This window comes from Staurois parvus, unplaced genomic scaffold, assembly GCF_062004578.1.
Source record: "Staurois parvus isolate SC_StPar_1 unplaced genomic scaffold, SC_StPar_1.0 ptg000446l, whole genome shotgun sequence".
In the NCBI taxonomy this organism is placed as follows: Eukaryota; Metazoa; Chordata; class Amphibia; order Anura; family Ranidae; genus Staurois; species Staurois parvus.
Genome location: NW_028318242.1, coordinates 3,017,791 through 3,036,071, shown reverse-complemented (window position 1 = coordinate 3,036,071; position 18,281 = coordinate 3,017,791). Strand labels below are relative to the sequence as shown.

At 41.1% G+C, this 18,281-nt stretch overlaps 1 protein-coding gene across 3 annotated transcripts in view; it reads left to right on the top strand.

Annotated features, from left to right (window-relative positions):
• LOC149453615 (F-box only protein 36-like) overlaps positions 1-18,281 on the top strand; it is a 66,277-nt gene that overhangs the window by 26,469 nt on the left and 21,527 nt on the right. For 2 of the 3 annotated variants that reach the window (XM_089688133.1, XM_089688134.1), the window contains 2 exons: positions 14,653-14,713; positions 14,932-15,180. In XM_089688133.1, coding sequence (XP_089544259.1) covers positions 15,085-15,180 — 96 coding nt within the window. In that variant the 5' untranslated portion in view covers positions 14,653-14,713; positions 14,932-15,084. The remainder of the gene's footprint in view (positions 1-14,652; positions 14,714-14,931; positions 15,181-18,281) is intronic. The other variant, XM_089688135.1, reaches the window with a different exon arrangement.

The window sequence follows — 18,281 nt, the reverse complement described above, 5'->3', positions numbered from 1 at the left end:
AAAAGAAACCACATGTGATATAGAAAATGCATTTTATTGTTCAGGGTCTCTGCTTTGAGAAAATATATACTCTCTGACATTGTAACTAATCTTCAGGCCTAAAATGATTATATGCAAAAAACAGCTCTATAAGCAAAAGCTTTAAATAAATAGATAAACATTAATAAATAATAATGTTTTTACACAGTAAATAAAGAGAAACTCAGTGGTAATAACAAAAATATGCTTTTAAACACAACTGTTCATTTTAATTATGTTTTTCCTTATGGCTACTTTCTATTTTACCCAACTACGTACCAGGGCTAGCCCAAGGCAGAAGAGCCCCTTCTCTCTTCAAACTCAACTACCCAATCACCAGAGGGTTGTACAGGGAGAGCGAGGCTCTTCCAGTGTAATCAATGGAGCTCCGCAATCAGTGTGACAGCTGCCTGCTCAGACCAGCTGTCAAAGTGACAGCAGAGCTCTGGTGATTACAATGGGGGGGGGGGGGGTGGAATCTGCAGTGCAGGGATGTCAGTTCGATAGTCTAGTAATGCTCTTCACTTTGGCATCTTCGGCCTGGATGCCAGAAGACCTTGTCCTGAAAAAGGTTTTTTAAAAGTAATTTTATTTTTTAGATGGCATAAGATATATATATACATACACTATATATATATATATATATATATATATATATATATATATATATATATATATATACACAGTATATATGTCTGTGTGTTTTAGCTATGTATTTATACATAATTCTGGTTTGTGCAAAGTGCGTTTGACAAATATATTTATATTCTCTGCACTCTTTTTTGGAGTACTCAATGGTATAGGGATTCCTCCTATGATACAGAGCTGCCACTTATAGCTGGAGATTGTACTTCACTATGTCCTTCTATTAGCCTAGTACTCCACCAACACTTATCTTATGAAACTGCTGTCAGCAGTGCTGGAAGCTTCCTGCAAACAATCGAGTTTACACTGTCATGGCTTATGCACCACTTCTGTCTCTGTGCTCTCCTTGACATCGTTACACTCGCCCAACATACATACTGTGATGTAACTTTAGTGTTATATTTTAATTCTGTGTGTCTGCTCTTCTTCCCCTTTGTTGTCATTCTGTGTCCTAACTGGAGTTTACAGAAAGTAATGGCTATGTTCAATCCCCAATGACAGCACACAGCAAAAAGAGTATATACAGATTTCTGTGCTTACATAATTACATACTCACAGCACAAAGGCATACCAGGCACACATAGAAAAAAATAAAATAAACCAGGATTCAAGTGGTACTAACTGTATGGAAAAAATCAAAAAAGAAAAAAGGAGGGGGGTGGTAAATCCATATAAATCATGTGAAATGTAATGGTAACCCCAATAACTTAGGCCGACTCACATGGATACATCTATGTGGTGTCCTCAGGACCCAACCAAGGCTAATGAACAAAAAAACAAAAACTAGGCGTAAAGGACCCCTAGGTAAAGAGGGTCCAAATGAGGACAAACTGGGGCTTCTGATTAGAAAATGATCAAAACATTTATTGCAGTACAAAAGTACTGATAAAGATTGACACTTAGCCAGATAGGCTAAGGTAGACAAGAGAACCTCACCACCACCAAGAGAGATAATGAAGGAAGGAATGACATGATTGTTCGGGGTGACACCGTTTGTGCAATAGCCCCAACACCAAATGGAGAGATGATAGGCCTGTAGTTAATGCATGTAGTCCATAGAGAAGAACAGATACCAAGAGGAGCTGTAAGACAATAGGATACAGAGAAAATGCATGAATCATGTGGATGAACATAACAGCTATATCCTATATATCACATAATGACACGAATCCATAAGGAGATGTAGAGTAAATTGAAGGTAGCTGTATCAAGTCCATCAATAATAAATAAGTCCCCAATAACAATAGAATGAAGTTGTTCCTCTAGTATAATTAAAAATATAGGTAGTAATTCAACAGGCCTGGATGGTGCCTCTTAAGGACAATATACATTGACATGCGGATAGGCTTCTTCATGACAAAGTCCGCCACCGAGGTATAATGTGGATGTACTAATCCATATATGGTAGAAATTCTGGCACCATGTAAAGTAAACTTTACTATATGTAGACTGCAAGTATGGCCATTCTAACCCCAGAAAGGCGTCCCTGTATTGCCAGCTTAAATGCACAATATATTCATATATATTTACCTAGGGGTCCTTTACCCCTGGTTTTTGTTTTTTTGTTCATTATACCAGGCACACATGCAGAGAACAATTTGTAACTATACAAAGACACTCATTATTATTGTAATTATTATACAGAATTTATATAGCACCAACAGTTTGTGCAGCGCTTTACAACATGAGGGCAGACAGTACTGGTACAATACAGTTCAATGCAGGAGCAATCAGAGGGCCCTGCTCGTTAAAGCTTACAATCTAAGAGGTAGGGTCAAGTGATACAAAAGGTAATAGCTGTGGGGGATGAGCTTATGGAGAAAATAAAACTCCAGTTGTTAGATGGGGGCAGAATAGGCTTCTCTGAAAAGGAGGGTTTTCAGGGAACCTCTAAAAGCAAACAGAGTAGGAGATAGTCGGACAGATTGGGGTATGGAGTTCCATAGGATAGGAGAGGCTCAGGAAAAGTCCTGGAGGTGAGCATGGTAGGAGGTTACAAGGGAGCTAGAAAGTAGGAGGTCTTCGGAGGAACAAAGAGAATGATTAGGTTGGTATTTAGAGACTAGGTTAGTGATGTAACTGGGGCTACGTGGAGTTGTGGATGGCTTTGTAAGTTGTTATTTTGAATTTAATTCTTTGGGTGAGCGGAAGCCAGTGGAGGGATTGGCAGAGAGGAGTAGCAGACCCTAAACAGTTGGTAAGGTGGATGAGCCTGGCAGCAGCATTTATGGTGGACTGAAGGGGGGCTAGCCTATGTATATATAAGGTAATCCCATGAGGAGGGAGTTGCAGTAGTCGAGGTGAGAGATGACCAGGGAGTGAACTAGAAGCTTTGTGATATCATTTGTTAGGAAGGGGCGTATTTTGGAGATTTTGCGGAGGTTGAGGCAGCAAGATTTGGACAGTAATTGGACATGGGGCCGAAAGTATAGTTCAGAGTCCAGGATTATACCTAGAACCTTGGCATGCGGTGGCAGATAGTTGTGCCATCAATCTTGATAGAGAAATCAGGGGAAGAGGCACGTGGGGGAGGAAAAAACAAGTATGTCAATTCACCCTGGCTTGTCTCGCTTCAGGTTTCACACAATGTCAGAAGTAGGAGTCTGCAAACTTTCCACTACTCTGCCTTTTTACGGCGTCTGCTACTTTCCATTCCTCTATGGTCTGTATAGTCTGGTCAATCCAAGTGTCAAATTCGTCTTCTCCAGGGGGGATGGGCATCTTTCCAGAAAAAAATCTTAATTTTTACAGCATGCAATTAGAGAGCACCTATTCACAACACCTTTGACTGTGCACTTCCATTTCCTCATCTTCAGTGTTGCCACTGCATTAAGCAGACAAGTTCAGATGCAGATAAGGGAATTTCCTTCCCCCAAATGTATCTGATGGACACTAGGAAAGTGTAATCTGATGTTTCCTATTCTGTTCTGCCGTATTCATTTTCATGTCTTCCACCCCATATCTGTCTGAATGGCCCCCTCATATTCTCAGCACTTCTCATCTGCACTCCCTATCTACTGTGATACTTACCACACTATTTTCTTGCACTCACTGCTTAAGTTAAGCTAAGCTAAATACATCTATGTATTTGGGAGTATGCTATTCTCCTGCCTTTCAACCATGATGCAGCACTGGGTGCCTGCCTGAGACGTGGGTAAAAGGGATGGCTGGGGAGAAAATAAGAGGTAAGTTTAAGCAAGGGGAGTAATTGCTTTATGGAAAAACAATGCATTACAGCCACAGCTTTTAGCTTTTATGAGAAAAGAAATGGTATTATGCCTGTCAAGTTTATATTGTTGTATGTGTCCCCATTGTAGAGCCTTACCCTCCACTCTCTGTGTGGTCACCCAGACAAAAAGTGAGCAGTATCTCTATAGTGGGGCAAAGAATGCAATAACATTTTTTTTTGTATGGAAGGGTTAAATATTAGGTTGTTATTGCTGTCCATGTCCTCATTCGGGAGGGTTTCTGCCTTTTCAACAATTTAGTATTCTCAAGGTCAATTAGAATTGATGTACTCATATATAAGTGTAACACACTGAGCTGTTACTGTTTGCAGGATGTTGATTGACTACAAGATGGCGGTGTTCCGCAGTTTAGTTATAACAGACTTGAGTATAGTAAAGCATTGGTGAACTTGTGTGCTGATGGCAGGACTGCTGTACCCGGACAGGCTGAAAGCAGACTACATTTCCCAGAAGAGTTGGCAAAAGGGGTGGGAGCCTATATAATCTGGAGCCCGGGAACTGCCAGGGGAGGAAGGAAAGAGACTGTGTGAGGGTGAGGACGTGTGCAAGACACTAATGCAGGACCGTTCTCCACTCTATTTAGACTACAGATCGGGTGAGAGGATTCCACAATCCAAACTGTCTCCAGTTACAAAAGATTATTCTGTTTTCAGGTGCTTCAGTTTAGTATACCTTACATCACAGTTTCACAGTTTACCACTTTGACACACAGATTTTCTGGCCCATTTCAGTACTGTGACCTACTGTTTCAGTGTCCCCCCTCCATTGCTCTGAACGCAGGACTCTTACTGCTGCACGTGTGTTCTTGCAGGCAGTAATACTACCTCGAATCTGTCTCAGATTTAAAGGAACTTGCTTCATGGAAGAAAGGGATCCCTCTCCTGCTAGAAGGTGAGACTATCCATCTATCTGAAAGTTGTTTCGCAGATTCTGCGGCCTGGTCCCCTAGATGCTACCATCGGGGGTACCGAAAGGGGCATACCTGACCCTGAACCCTCTACTTTAGCTGACGCAACTGGGGGAATACCTGCCACCAGTTTGGCTGAATTGTGACCACCAATTATAACTAACAAAAATTGAGATTTTTTTTCCTGGAAAGATGCTCACCCCCCTCCAAGAGTATGACTTTGACACTTGGCTTGACCAGGCTATACAGGCCATAGAAGAATGTAAAGTAGCCGATGCCGTAAAAAGGCAAAGAGTAGTGGAAATTTTGCGAACTCCTACTTCTGACATTGTGTGAAACCTGCAGCAAGACAAGCCAGGGTGTACAGCCCACGAGTGTCTTGAGGCCTTACCAGAAGTGTTCCGTAGGGTTGAAAATTGCAAGGAATTGACGTACTTGTTTGAGCATACGTACCAATGCAAGAATTAGAAGTTGGCTGAATATGTCCAGAGGCTAATAAGATCCTACATCAGGTAATTGTGTAAGGAAGTGTGAGAGTGGAATGCGCCGGCAAGGCCCTTAGGGCCCAAGTACAGAAGGGGGCCCAACCACTTCATCCCAAAATGCTCAGGGTCAGTTACCATTATGGCTCTGTGACATATTCAAAACTTTTAAAGATTGTACATGAAGAAGAAGCCCTGATTGCTGCCAAAGCTAGGAAGGCTGATGCCCAGCAAGGAACCAGGTTACGAACCTCCTCCAGTGTCACCCAAACTACTTCTGTTCGGTTGGGAATCCCTGAAGACCATTGTCCCAGCTAGATCAAGCCATGATTCAGCAGTCCTTTGGTGAAGTTCAAAACACAATAGGGCAAGTCATGGAGGCTCATGCCACCATGCAGAAAGCTATGTCAGAGATGGGACAGACAGTGTTGGCATTAATTGCTATTAAAGTGGAGCCTGGCGCCAGGCTCATTAGGTGTTGCTTCCAATGTAGAGAACCAGAACACTTTTGGGCACAATAGCCCCAAAAAACCCCACAGCCAACCTTACGGCAGAAGTAATAATAGCCCTAAAGAGGCTGTTTCCGCAAAAAGCCGGCGAGAAACTTCAGGGGGCTTCAGTGAAGGAGTCAGCTGAGGGCTGGAAGGAAACTGTGAGCTCCATTTCTCAAGGGACATAGACTTAGGAGGACAAAACTACTCAGACATCTCCTAATTGCTGTCCTCTAGAGACAATCCACTTTCTAACTCCATTGGCTGGCTTTTAAACATGGGGCTGATACACAACACTCTGAAAACTCCAGAAAAAATCTCTCAAAAAAGCAAACTACTCAGTCAGGAAAAGCTCAGGTCTGAAGCGCAGAGCCTTGCCCAGATAGACTTCCAGATGAGTTGGTAGGTCCCTCATTGGTAGTCTCCATTCAAGTAGGAGTGTGCACCAGAGCTTTGTTGGATACAGAAGCACAGGTGATGCTACTACACTGCTCAAAACAACCTAACCTTAAGAATGCCTCCCTTTTTAACCCTGCACCACAACCATACTCCCATATTAGTGTTTTTAGTGTTTTAAGGATATGGTTCTTGGGGATCTGGATACCTTAAAAGTAAGGAATCCTAGGGGACAGTATGAGATTAAGATGGGCACCGAATCCCTTCTAGAAAAGAAAGATCTAGTAATTAGACCAACGGATAAGGGAGGTGGAGTGGTGGTACTTAATAAAATTGATTATATAATTGAGGCACTTAGAATTTTGAGCGATAATGACACCTACTCGATTCTCCCTAGGGACCGTATAATTCCGTTTAAACAGGATTTAAAACAACTAATCAAATCAGGATATGATAAATCGAACATTAGCAAGAAGGAAAAGGAGTTTTTATGCCCTTCTGCTCCAAGGCTTCCTATCTTTTACTGCCTTCCAAAAATACACAAGAACAATACTCATCCACCTGGTAGACCCATAGTGAGTGGGATAGGCTCTTTGTGCTCACATATAGGGGAGTATATTGACTTCTTTTTACAGCCTATAGTGTCCATAACTCCAGCGTATCTTAAAGATACTAAACAAGTTTTAAATGAGATTTAAGATTTTACCACTAATACTAATATGTTTTTAGTGACGGCTGATGTTGCCTCACTTTACAGCAATATTGATCACAGGGACTGAATGGAAGCAGCTAAATTTTATTTGGACACAGATGTGAGCATTACTCCTGCACATAATGAGTTCATATTGGATTTACTAGAATTTGCAATGACTAAAAATTATTTTTGGTTTAACAAAACATTCTACTTGCAAACTAAAGGCGTAGCTATGGGGGCAAAATTTGCCCCCAGCTTGGCAAACCTCTTTATGGCGAAATGGGAAGAGGATGTGATTTATGCTAGGGAATGGCCAGAGTTATTGTTTTATAAAAGGTACATTGACGATATCCTCCTGATCTGGTGTGGGGAGGAAAATGCTTTACTGACATTTTTTGGTACTTTAACCCCTTCATGCCGGCCGCATGCAAATGTGCGGCCTCCCGGCGTCTAGGCCTTACATTTGCGTTCATGTAGAAAAAAATATATGTGCAGCACACATGTGAGGTACTCACGGAAAGGTCCCGGTCCGCTCTTTCGATCGGGACCTTTCCCGATCATGTGACCGGCCGTGACGAGACGTCATGGCGGCCACATGACACTAAGCCACACCCCCGTCCCGCCCACCTCCCGGTGCAGGAACTCCTCTTCACGCCAGGACGATCCGGCGTGAAGGGGTTAAGTAACAACTTTCAGAACATATCTCTCACATATACCTATAGTACTAAAGAGATCAATTTTTTTACCTAACTTTGATAAATCAAGGGACTAGGATAGCTACAAAATCGTTCTTTAAAACAACTGATAGGAATAGTTATATTCCGATTAATAGTTGTCACCATCCTCAATGGCTGTCGAATATTCCGAAAGGACAGTTCATGAGGATTAGACGAAATTGTGATGATCTCAATACATACTTCTCACAAGCAGAGATCCTTAAGAGTAGATTCGGAGAAAAAGGTTACACTAAGATATCCTTAGACCAAACAGCGCAGGAGGTTTCATATATGAATAGAGAGATGATGCTATCCCAACCAAGAAAAGAAAGGGTTAACCAATTTTGTCCATTTGTAATGAATTTTTCGATACAGCATAGGGAAGTGAAGAAAACAATTTATAAAAACTGGGGGATACTCAAATCAGACCCCATTCTATCTGGATTACTCCCTGATAGGCCAGAAATTACGTTGCTATGTCACTCAGAACAAGGATAGCACCTAATATTATAGATCCTCCGGCTGCTACAACACTTTTTGCTGATATTAAAGGCTACCACCCTTGCAACAAGTGCACGATCTGTAAATATAATGGAAGTAGGAAGTTTGAAAGTGAAGCTTTTATATCCCATTCCACCGTGAAGAGCTACAATATCTCACAATTTATTTCCTGCAATAGTAGATATGTTGTCTATTTACTAGAGTGTCCGTGCCACAAGCAATATGTAGATTAAGGGACAGGCTCAGAGAGCATATTTATAGCATTTAGAGAGGCTATAAGGAGCATTCTTTATCGAAGCACTATAGGCACTTTCATAATAGAGACCCCTCCTCCCTGAAATTTATGGGAATAGATATGATTATGTTTAATCATATCTATTCCCACAAATGTCACTGGAGAGGAGTAAATAGATGCAAAGCAGTTTCACAGTTAGAAACAAAGTGGATCTTTGAGATTCAATCACTGAAACCACACAGGTTAAACAGAGATCTAGAAATCAACTGTTTCATAGATAACAGTTAACTATGCTTATAATAACATACGCCCACAACCCTTTTATATAATACCCTGGTGATTCATTTTTTATGATGCAGCGACATGTTACTATTTGTCCTGGGTGGACTTATTTATATTTTTTTGCTTTAAATATATATTTTTTGCTTTTGCTTTAAAGGTATTATCAGCTATTATTATGCTATACTGCATTTTATTAATTTATAATGGGGTTTTACTCATACATGTTTACTACCTTTATATAATATACAGTGGGGCAACAAAGTATTTAGTCAGCCACCAATTGTGCAAGTTCTCCCACTTAAAAAGATGAGAGAGGCCTGTAATTGGCATCATAGGTAGACCTCAACTATGAGAGACAACATGAGAAAAAAAATCCAGACAATCACATTGGCTGATTTGGAAAGAATTTATTTGCAAATTATGGTGGAAAATAAGTATTTGGTCAATATCAAAAGTTCACCTCAATACTTTGTTATATATCCTTTGTTGGCAATGACAGAGGTCAAACGTTTCCTGTAAGTCTTCACAAGGTTGGCACACACTGTTGCTGGTATGTTGGCCCATTCCTCCATGCAGATCTCCTCTAGAGCAGTGATGTTTTGGGGCTGTCACTGGGCAACACGGTCTTTCAACTCCCTCCAAAGGTTTTCTATGGGGTTGAGATCTGGAGACTGGTTAGGCCACTCCAGGACCTTGAAATGCTTCTTATGAAGCCACTCCTTCGTTGCCCGGGCGGTATGTTTGGGATCATTGTCATGTTCGAAGACCCAGCCATGTTTCATCTTCAATGCCCTTGCTGATGGAAGGAGGTTTGCACTCAAAATCTCACGATACATGGCCCCATTCATTCTGTCCTGTACATGGATCAGTCGTCCTGGTTCCTTTGCAGAGAAACAGCCCCAAAGCATGATGTTGCCACCCCCATGCTTCACAGCAGGTATGGTGTTCTTTGGATGCAACTCTTTGGTCTTCACCATAGTGGAGTTTGGAGTGTGACTGTTTGAGGTTGTGGACAGGTGTCTTTTATACTGATAACAAGTTCAAACAGGTGCCATTGATACAGGTAATGAGTGCAGGACAGAGGAGCCTCTTAAAGAAGAAGATACAGGTCTGTGAGAGCCAGAAATCTTGCTTGTTTGTAGGTGACCAAATACTTATTTTCCACCATAATTTGCAAATAAATTCTTTCCAAATCAGCCAATGTGATTGTCTGGATTTTTTTTTCTCATTTTGTCTCTCATAGTTGAGGTCTACCTATGATGCCAATTACAGGCCTCTCATCTTTTTAAGTGGGAGAACTTGCACAATTGGTGGCTGACTAAATACTTTTTTGCCCCACTGTATGATTGTGTGTTTTTTTAAATGTTTTAGAGTTATTCTATTTATCACCCCTATTTTATTCTCATATGCATCTGTAGGAGCAGATTTCATATCCTGTATATGATAGGGAGGATGAGTATTTATTATGACATGACTATGTTTATTTATTTTTTCTTCCCTTTTTGGAATCTTAACCATTAATATATACATTTTTATTTTTTATTTTATTATATTTTTTATAATTTTTTCTTTTTCTCCTAAGTGAATTATATTCCAATTTTAACTTGATTTTTAAGCATAGGTGGTAACCTTTTATATATGTATTATACTATCACTTTTTTTGTAGTAATTTACTAATTTTTGACATTTATGGTTCAATTTATTTTATTATTTATATTTTTATTATTTGTTCTAGATTAGTAATCTTTTTACATAAATGTAATATAGTCATAACAAATATTTGATCATTCCACCTTTTTTCTAGTTATTTACCTATATGTCACAATGAATAGTCTTTCACCAATATATATAATATTCTTTATTCATATGGCTTATAATTTGACCCCTGCTCTACCAGTATGTTGCACTCTAATGGTATTGCACATTGAGTCCAGCTGGAGTTTTTTCTGCCGTTTGATTAATTTCCTAAGTCCAGCTGCAGGATTTAATCTGACTCACGATCAGTTGTGTGTCAGTCCTGGGCTGCAGGAGAGACCGCGCATGCGGCTTCACTCTTTAGTTTCTGATTTACTTAGACAAAATGGCGCCCGCGCATTGTGCATGCGCGGACGGCTGTACTATATAAATAGACTGATAGGCGACATCCGACGATAGGCACACCCCTTTTGACAATGTGCTATTGCATGAAACGCATTAAGGAGGAGCCCTAACATCGTGACATCACACCGCCGGAGCCGTACGGAGGTCTGGCGGCCATCTTGGATAGTGGCTGATACAGCCACATGGTTTTATGTTTTTACCAGTGTGCTGGAACTGATTTTTTCAATGTTTTGAGTTATTCTTCTGAATGATTTAATTATTTGGAATTATTGGCTATTGATCCACAATAAATTACATTTTAAAAGTACTACACTATATGATTTTTTTCATATATGGCTTTGCCTTGAGCCAATTTGCTCTTGGAGACCCCCAGAGGAAGCAAAGCTGCACAAGAGTCAGGTGTCCGGACGTAGGATCCTTACTTCTTGCTGGGTGATCCACTTAAAGGGGACCTCACGGATTTGGATGATTTTATGCACATATCCTATGTGCTTCTGGTGAGTGTGCATTTTATAAATAGATGCACGGAGTCACATCACAAGGATTTATACTATCTATGAAGTTGGAATTAACTACCTGAGATTGCTGAACTCCAGAGTCAAGCCTGCACTGTATCTCACACTTACTAAGACTGCATACTCGTATTAATTTATTTTGGGTGCAAACAGCACCGTGTACTTTATTTTATATGTTTTTTAGTTTTGCTCATTTTTTAGCGCTGCACTAGTTCATTTATATTTGTTCTTACTGGGTTTTTTAGGATATCCTATGTTGGTTCATTTGCTGCTGCATATTAATATAAATTATTTGTTGATCAATTTTAATATCCGAGAGCTCGCTTTACATACTTTTATTATTAGACTTAGGATTCAATGACTCCAGCCCCTCTGAACCTGAGCCAGATCTCCCAGACTCTGTCAGGATAGAGGACCTACTGGAGCCCTTAGCTGAGGAGGATTTAGGAAATGTGTTGGAGCAGAAGGAAAGGGCCTTAGAGAATGAAGACAAAATCAATCCCTGTGCTGGACCCAAGGAAAAAATGGCCATAAAGCCACCCAAAAGACTAACTTTTAACATGCTAGGAGAAATTTCAGAGGAAGTGTTTTATTCTAGTCAAAGGACTCTTGAAGCCTCCATACCTAGTGCAATAGATTACACTTCAAAGCCTGCAGATTCCCCTTGCTGACGCCACCGATGTGGTAAATGTGGAGATGGTAACCTCTCCTCAGAGCCTACTAAAGTCTCTTGAGTCATGGTGGGCAACATTTCTGTTGAATCTGCCTCATAACAAAAACTTGCCAAAGTTCCTGCCTCCTGACTGATAAAGTTAAATGATTAAATCTTTTTTCATGTCTTGTTTTGAAACGTTGTTGGTTTGTCTTGCTAGTTCATCACAAGAGTATTGTCAGGGACATGTTGTCCATGGCATAGCTGAGGCTGGTAGCCACACGCGAATGTGAAACGTGGGCCTGCAGGTGCTCATACTGTTGTGCGTGGCCGTGCGCATATGCGCATACATATGTGCATGCACGGGCGTACATGCACGGAAATGTGCATTGGCTAATTCTGGTGCCCCCTGGCCTATATAGGTGCAGCATCTGCACTAGTGAATTGCTGTGTGATCTGCAGCTCCCCCCTGTATTCCTGTGCCTGATCCTGTGACTGATACCTGTGTTGACCCCGGTTTGCTTCTTGGACTCCGCCTCTGTCTTCTGTATCTGCCTGATCTACTCCCACCATCACCGACCTTGGCTTATGACTCGACCATTCTTCTGCCTGCCGTTCATGCCCGATCCGCTTATCTGTTACTGACCCCGCTTGTCTGACCCTGCATACAGTCTGCTACCAGCCTGCTCCACTGCCTGCCTGCTCTGCTACCAGCCTGCTCTGCCACCAGCCAGTCCAAATGTGACATCTGCCTGCTACCAGCCTGCTCTGCTGCCAGCCGGTCCAGCCATCCTATCTGCCAGTGAAGTGCCAGCAATTCCCGCACAGACTACAGGACTGACCAGGCACTCATAGCCCGTCGTGCTCTTGTGGTTGCTGTCCCACCTTCAGTGGCCCTCGAGCCGGAGCCGTACAAGACACTGTACACTGATCATCAGGGCACTGATGATCTGTGTAGTTCCAGCAGTGCCAACTGTCAGTGTCCATCAGTGCCAGCTGTCAGTGCTCATCCATTCCACATGCCAGTTCCCATCAGTGCCACATCAAAGCCACATTTCAGTGCCTACCAGTGCACATCAATGCCCATCTGAGCTGCCTTTCAGTGTCACCCATCAGTGCCAGTCAGTGCCACCTATCAGTGCTGCCACTCAGTGCCGCCTATCAGTGCCACCAATCAGTGTGCATCAGTGCCGCCTAACAGTGCCAGTCTGTGCCACCTAACAGTGCCAGTCAGTGCCCCCTATCAGTGCCATATATGAGTGCTGCCTTTCAGTGCCCATCAGTGATGCCTGTCAATGTCCATCAGTGCCACCTACCAGTGCCTCCTCATCAGTGCCACCTATCAGTGTCCATCAGTGCAGCCTATCAGTGCCCATCACTGCAGCCTCATTAGCGCACATCAGTGAAGGAGAAAAATCACTTATTTACAAAATTTTATAACAAAAACTAAGAAAAAAACTTTTTTTTTCAAAATTTTCAGTGGTTTTTGGTTTGTTTATGAAAGAAAAAAACCCAGAGGTGATTATAAACCGCCAAAGTAAAGCTCTATCTGTTACATAAAATGATAAAAATGTCATGGGTACAGTATTGCATGACCGCGCAATTGTCATTCAAAGTGCAACAGCACTGAAAGCTGGAAATTGGCCTGGGCAGGATGGGGTATACGTGCCCTGTAGGCTAGTGGTTAAACTATGTGATTATTTTGTGTTTTACAGCCAGGGGTCCTTCTGTTCAATGGTATACGGTGGTGTCAGCAGGAGTTAGGCTCTAAAAAGGCTCAGAACGAACAGAAGATCCAAAATACAAAGCGGATTTTAAGGCGATAGCACTACATAAGATTCATAAAAATTTTGTTAAATATGTTCTCAATATGGTGATGCAGAAATTGCCATCCAGGCCGATTGGTTTTATATTTTGTCCACCTAGTCAACTGTTCTGTTGCATGCCCACCCCAAACAACTAACTAGCCTTAACCTGGGCATAGATTTTTTTTTTGTGCTTAGCCAGCAAAGTGATAAAAAAAACCCAACAGATTCTTCCATCCACACATTCAAGGTGGATGAAGGAATCCTGTCCGCTGTGCTATTGTATTCTGATTGTGGGGACTCCTCCTCTGTCAGATTACACTGATCAATGCTACTGCGGACTTTCTGCAGTGCTGATTGAGTGAAACATTTCCAATTTTCCTGTTCAAGAGACTTCTCTGTAGCAGGAACAGCCATATACGGATCCAAATGAATCTGGTCCCTGTTGAACCGACCAAATTTGGGTCCATCTCTGGCCAGCTTTAGTATGATACCTACAACAAGAACAGTCACCAAAATTACACAATGCACATCAGAGCTGAAGGGAGAGAAACTGAGAAGACAGTTCTCACACTCAACACAAATATCACCTAGAATAACAGGACGAACTGTCACCCTATACTACCCGCTGCTCACCCAGATCTAGGTATAGCTGACGGGGCAACCTGTAAGTAAATAGTACAGTATTCCACCAAGGGACTGTGCAGGAACAACTACTGTACAATGGAGACCTGGCAGGATTTCTGTGGTAGGCTGGGCAGCAGTCTGGAATCTTTAATTATACATGGCCTTTAGCAAAAATTCTACCTTTATATAACTTCGGTATTGACCCTGAACTGTGAACTCCTTCGTGGGCAGGGACTAAATTAAATGTTTGGATGTTCTTTGTAAAGTGCTAGGAAAAACATATTTGCACTATATAAATGTGTTAAATAAATAATAATTCTTATTTCATTTGTGTATAGGGATCATGTAAAGGCATGTACAAATACACCTGTCAAGAAACAAGACTGATCTTATGTGCTAGTAAGTCATTATGTAAATTCATATTCTTTCTGCCCAAGGATTATGCTCCATTTACAATAAAGCTAAAAGCCGTTACATTGTAAAGTTTAATATGTCTTTAGGTTTTCATTTAAAGGTCTGGATATCCATTTATTGTCCCCTTGCCAGAAACTGAGCAGGTTTCTTTGTAAACAAAGTAAGCTTTGCTTAGTGAATAAAAGATTAGCACTTGTATTCAGCAGGCGGAACCTAAGAAGACAACGCTCCCAAGTCAACTTCAGTTTGCCAGACCACGTGAAGAGAACAGAGTTTGAAGTACTAGATCTCAGTACACATTGAGCACAAGCCTCTATAAACCACAAAGATTTGCAGCAGATAACATATATATTCCTATGGCATCTCTTCTACAAGACACGTTGTATGAAATTCAGTGCCAGGCGCCTGCTCCTAGCAAAGATTTCCATCATTTTGTCATAACAAAAAAAGAGGTAAGGGCTTTACTTCATTTTATAATATGTATTAGCAAACCTCAGTAATGAATTAAGACCTACAATGAGCAATAAAATGGTGCAAAGTGCTGCTTATCATGGCAGCCAATTAGATATTTTGTAGCAGTAATACCAATGAAGTATAATGTTTGATTATTAAATTATTCTATTTGTGCAGGCTAATTGATAAAATATTGAACTTTCTCCTCTCTTATTTAGCCCTACTTGCTGTCTGATGCATTAATTTTACTCAGGTGGTAGAAGGTCACCTAAAGGCTGATAGCTGACCACAACATACACTCGGGAGGTGGAAGACAGTTTTTGAGGTCTGCTGAAGAATCAATCACAGGCAAAGCAAATAAAGATCAAACGGGGCATTTTGTTATTTTTGTATATGTGAGCCTGCACAATAATGAATCATTTCAAACAGAATATTAAGATTCTTGCACAGCAAAGTCAGAATTGGTTCCTATTAAGATGGAATAGATATTTGTTGTATACTATGTCCTTTAGTAAATAACACAAACGTATCTTTAGAGAATATTTGCCTTTTGGAATTACTAATGTTAGTGTGGCTTTCTGACATCAACCTTCAAAGGACAAAGTGAACAAATAAATATGTAACTGAAACGCAGCTATTTTACCTACCAAAACACTTTTAAATAATGCAAAATTACTTATGATCCTTATGAATCCTTTTGATTATATGGCTGCATGGTAATGATACAACTTTCTGTACCAATGCATAGTTGCCAACATTTCAAAAAACGTTCTAGGGACACATTTATTTTCTGTGTGTCCAGAAATCCATTGTAGGCAGAGCATGTACTTTAATTAGGGGTGGGGCATTCATTTTAAATGGACATAGTTCTACAAGAAGCATATCATTAACATATTAATTTATTTGTTTCAGGTATTTTCATTTTTTACACTGATTTGTATGAAAGAAAATGTAATACGTTTCAAGGTTAAATATTTGAGCATTTTGGAAGAATATCAAAATGTATTACAAATGAAAGTATAGCAGGCAACAACAGTCCCACACTAAGCTGACTACCTAGCCAATGAAAAAAACCTCACCATACAGTTCAAAGAAGTCCCTGACTGTGGTCACCTCCCATACAGTACAGAGATGTCCCTGACTGTACTGTATGAGGTGACTCCCGATCATAGACTTCTCTATACAGTATGTGAGGTAACCCCAGTCAGGGAAGTCTCTGTACTGTATAGGAGGTGACCCCAGTCAGGAAGTCTCTGTAGTGTATGTGAGGTGGGCATTTTAAATATATTTTGATATTCTTCCAAAATGCTGTTCCTCACCTGGAGGAGTTATGTTACTATAGAATATCAGTCTGCCCATTTTAAGATAGGACCTCTCTCAGCTGACACCTCCACTTGGAAGCATAGGGGCTGCCAGATCACTAACTTTCGTCCATCTGTGTTGTTCTCTCCTAGCCTGAGCCTCACATTTGCACCAGAGAAGCGGGCTAGGTGTGATCAGCTCACAGGCCTGCCACACACCCTCTGCGTTCCACCCAATCAAACTGGGAGTTTCTCAGCAGGCTCCACCTCAGGGACATTCTCTGTAGGAGAGAGTCCCCAATGAGAGCGCTACATGGTCAGTTACTTGGGGGAGGAGGTAGGGATCTGTCCCCTGCATGTGTTCTTCTCTGTAAGTGGGCACTGGGACCCTGCCCGGCAGCACACTGAGCTCCTCACGTGCCCCAATGTGAAAAACTGTCTGCGATGTGTGTGGGCACCTGTAGCACTGAGTGTCCGTGATCGGCCTTGGTTTCCAGGATGCAGCCCAGGACAAGGTCATGTTGGGACAGCTTTTAAAAATCTCTGACTATCCCGGTCAAATCGGGACAGTTGGGAAGTTAATGCTCTGCCTCCTGCCTTCTTTTTGGAATGCTAGTGAATAACACTATATTGACAATACCCACCCTAAACGCCTTCTCTGCTGTACATCCAACTAAGGATTTCCCCTTCAACAGCTTCCAAAATAATTATTTCCATTGCAAGCCTGATTTCATCTGGAGTGGTAGTATAAGACAAATATATATAATAATCCCCCTGCGCTCCACTGGTAATTATATGACCAAACAAATCTATGTAAGCTGCTATTACCTTCTCCTTATACCTGAGGATACACAATATTAGTAAAATGATGGTGAAGCGCTAGACATATATCTAAATATGTGTATATATTACACCTGCAGTGCTATGTATATGCATATCGGTCACAAAGTCAATAATTTATAAACAAAGCATGCATATATAGTTAATAAAATACTATAACTGGTAATTTTACATCATGCTTGAATTACTGGATGACTAGGGATAAAGTGTAAACAGGTAAGTCAAACACTGGCCTATATCCTATGTGCCAACAGAGGAACCCTCAAGGGGGTAAGATGGATGGGAAGGTAAATGTATCACACTCTATTGTAAAGTGACAAGTGCTCAAACTGCAAAAACAATAAATAAATCTATAGATCAAAAGTTCACAATAAAGTGCAATAAAATGTGCATAAAGGTTGATGTGCAAATTAGGCAATAGTAGTGCTTCTATATTTCACTCCAAACATAATGTGTGCTTCTGTGACATGTGTGTATCACTATCCCAAAGTGGCTAGAGTGCCTCCTCACCTCCTGGAAGCGACCCCTAGGGGCCACAACACATTGAACAGTATGTGCTCCGCAGCACTGGGGATATCAGGTAATTGGCTCCTATGGCTCCACTCAGCATCCACTGACAGCACTTGTCACTTTACAATAGAGTGTGATATATTTACCTTCCCATCCATCTTACCCCCTTGAGGGTTCCTCTGTTGGCACATAGGATATAGGCCAGTGTTTGACTGACCTGCTTACACTTTATCAGCAGTCATCCAGTAATTCAAGCATGATGTAAAAGCACCAGTTATAGTATTTTATTAACTACCGTATATATGCATGCTTTGTTTATATATTATTGACTTTGTGACCGATATGCAAATACATAGCACTGCAGGTGTAATATATACACATATTTAGATACATGTCTAGTGCTTCATTATCATTTTACTAATATGGTAGTATAAGACATATTTGAAATA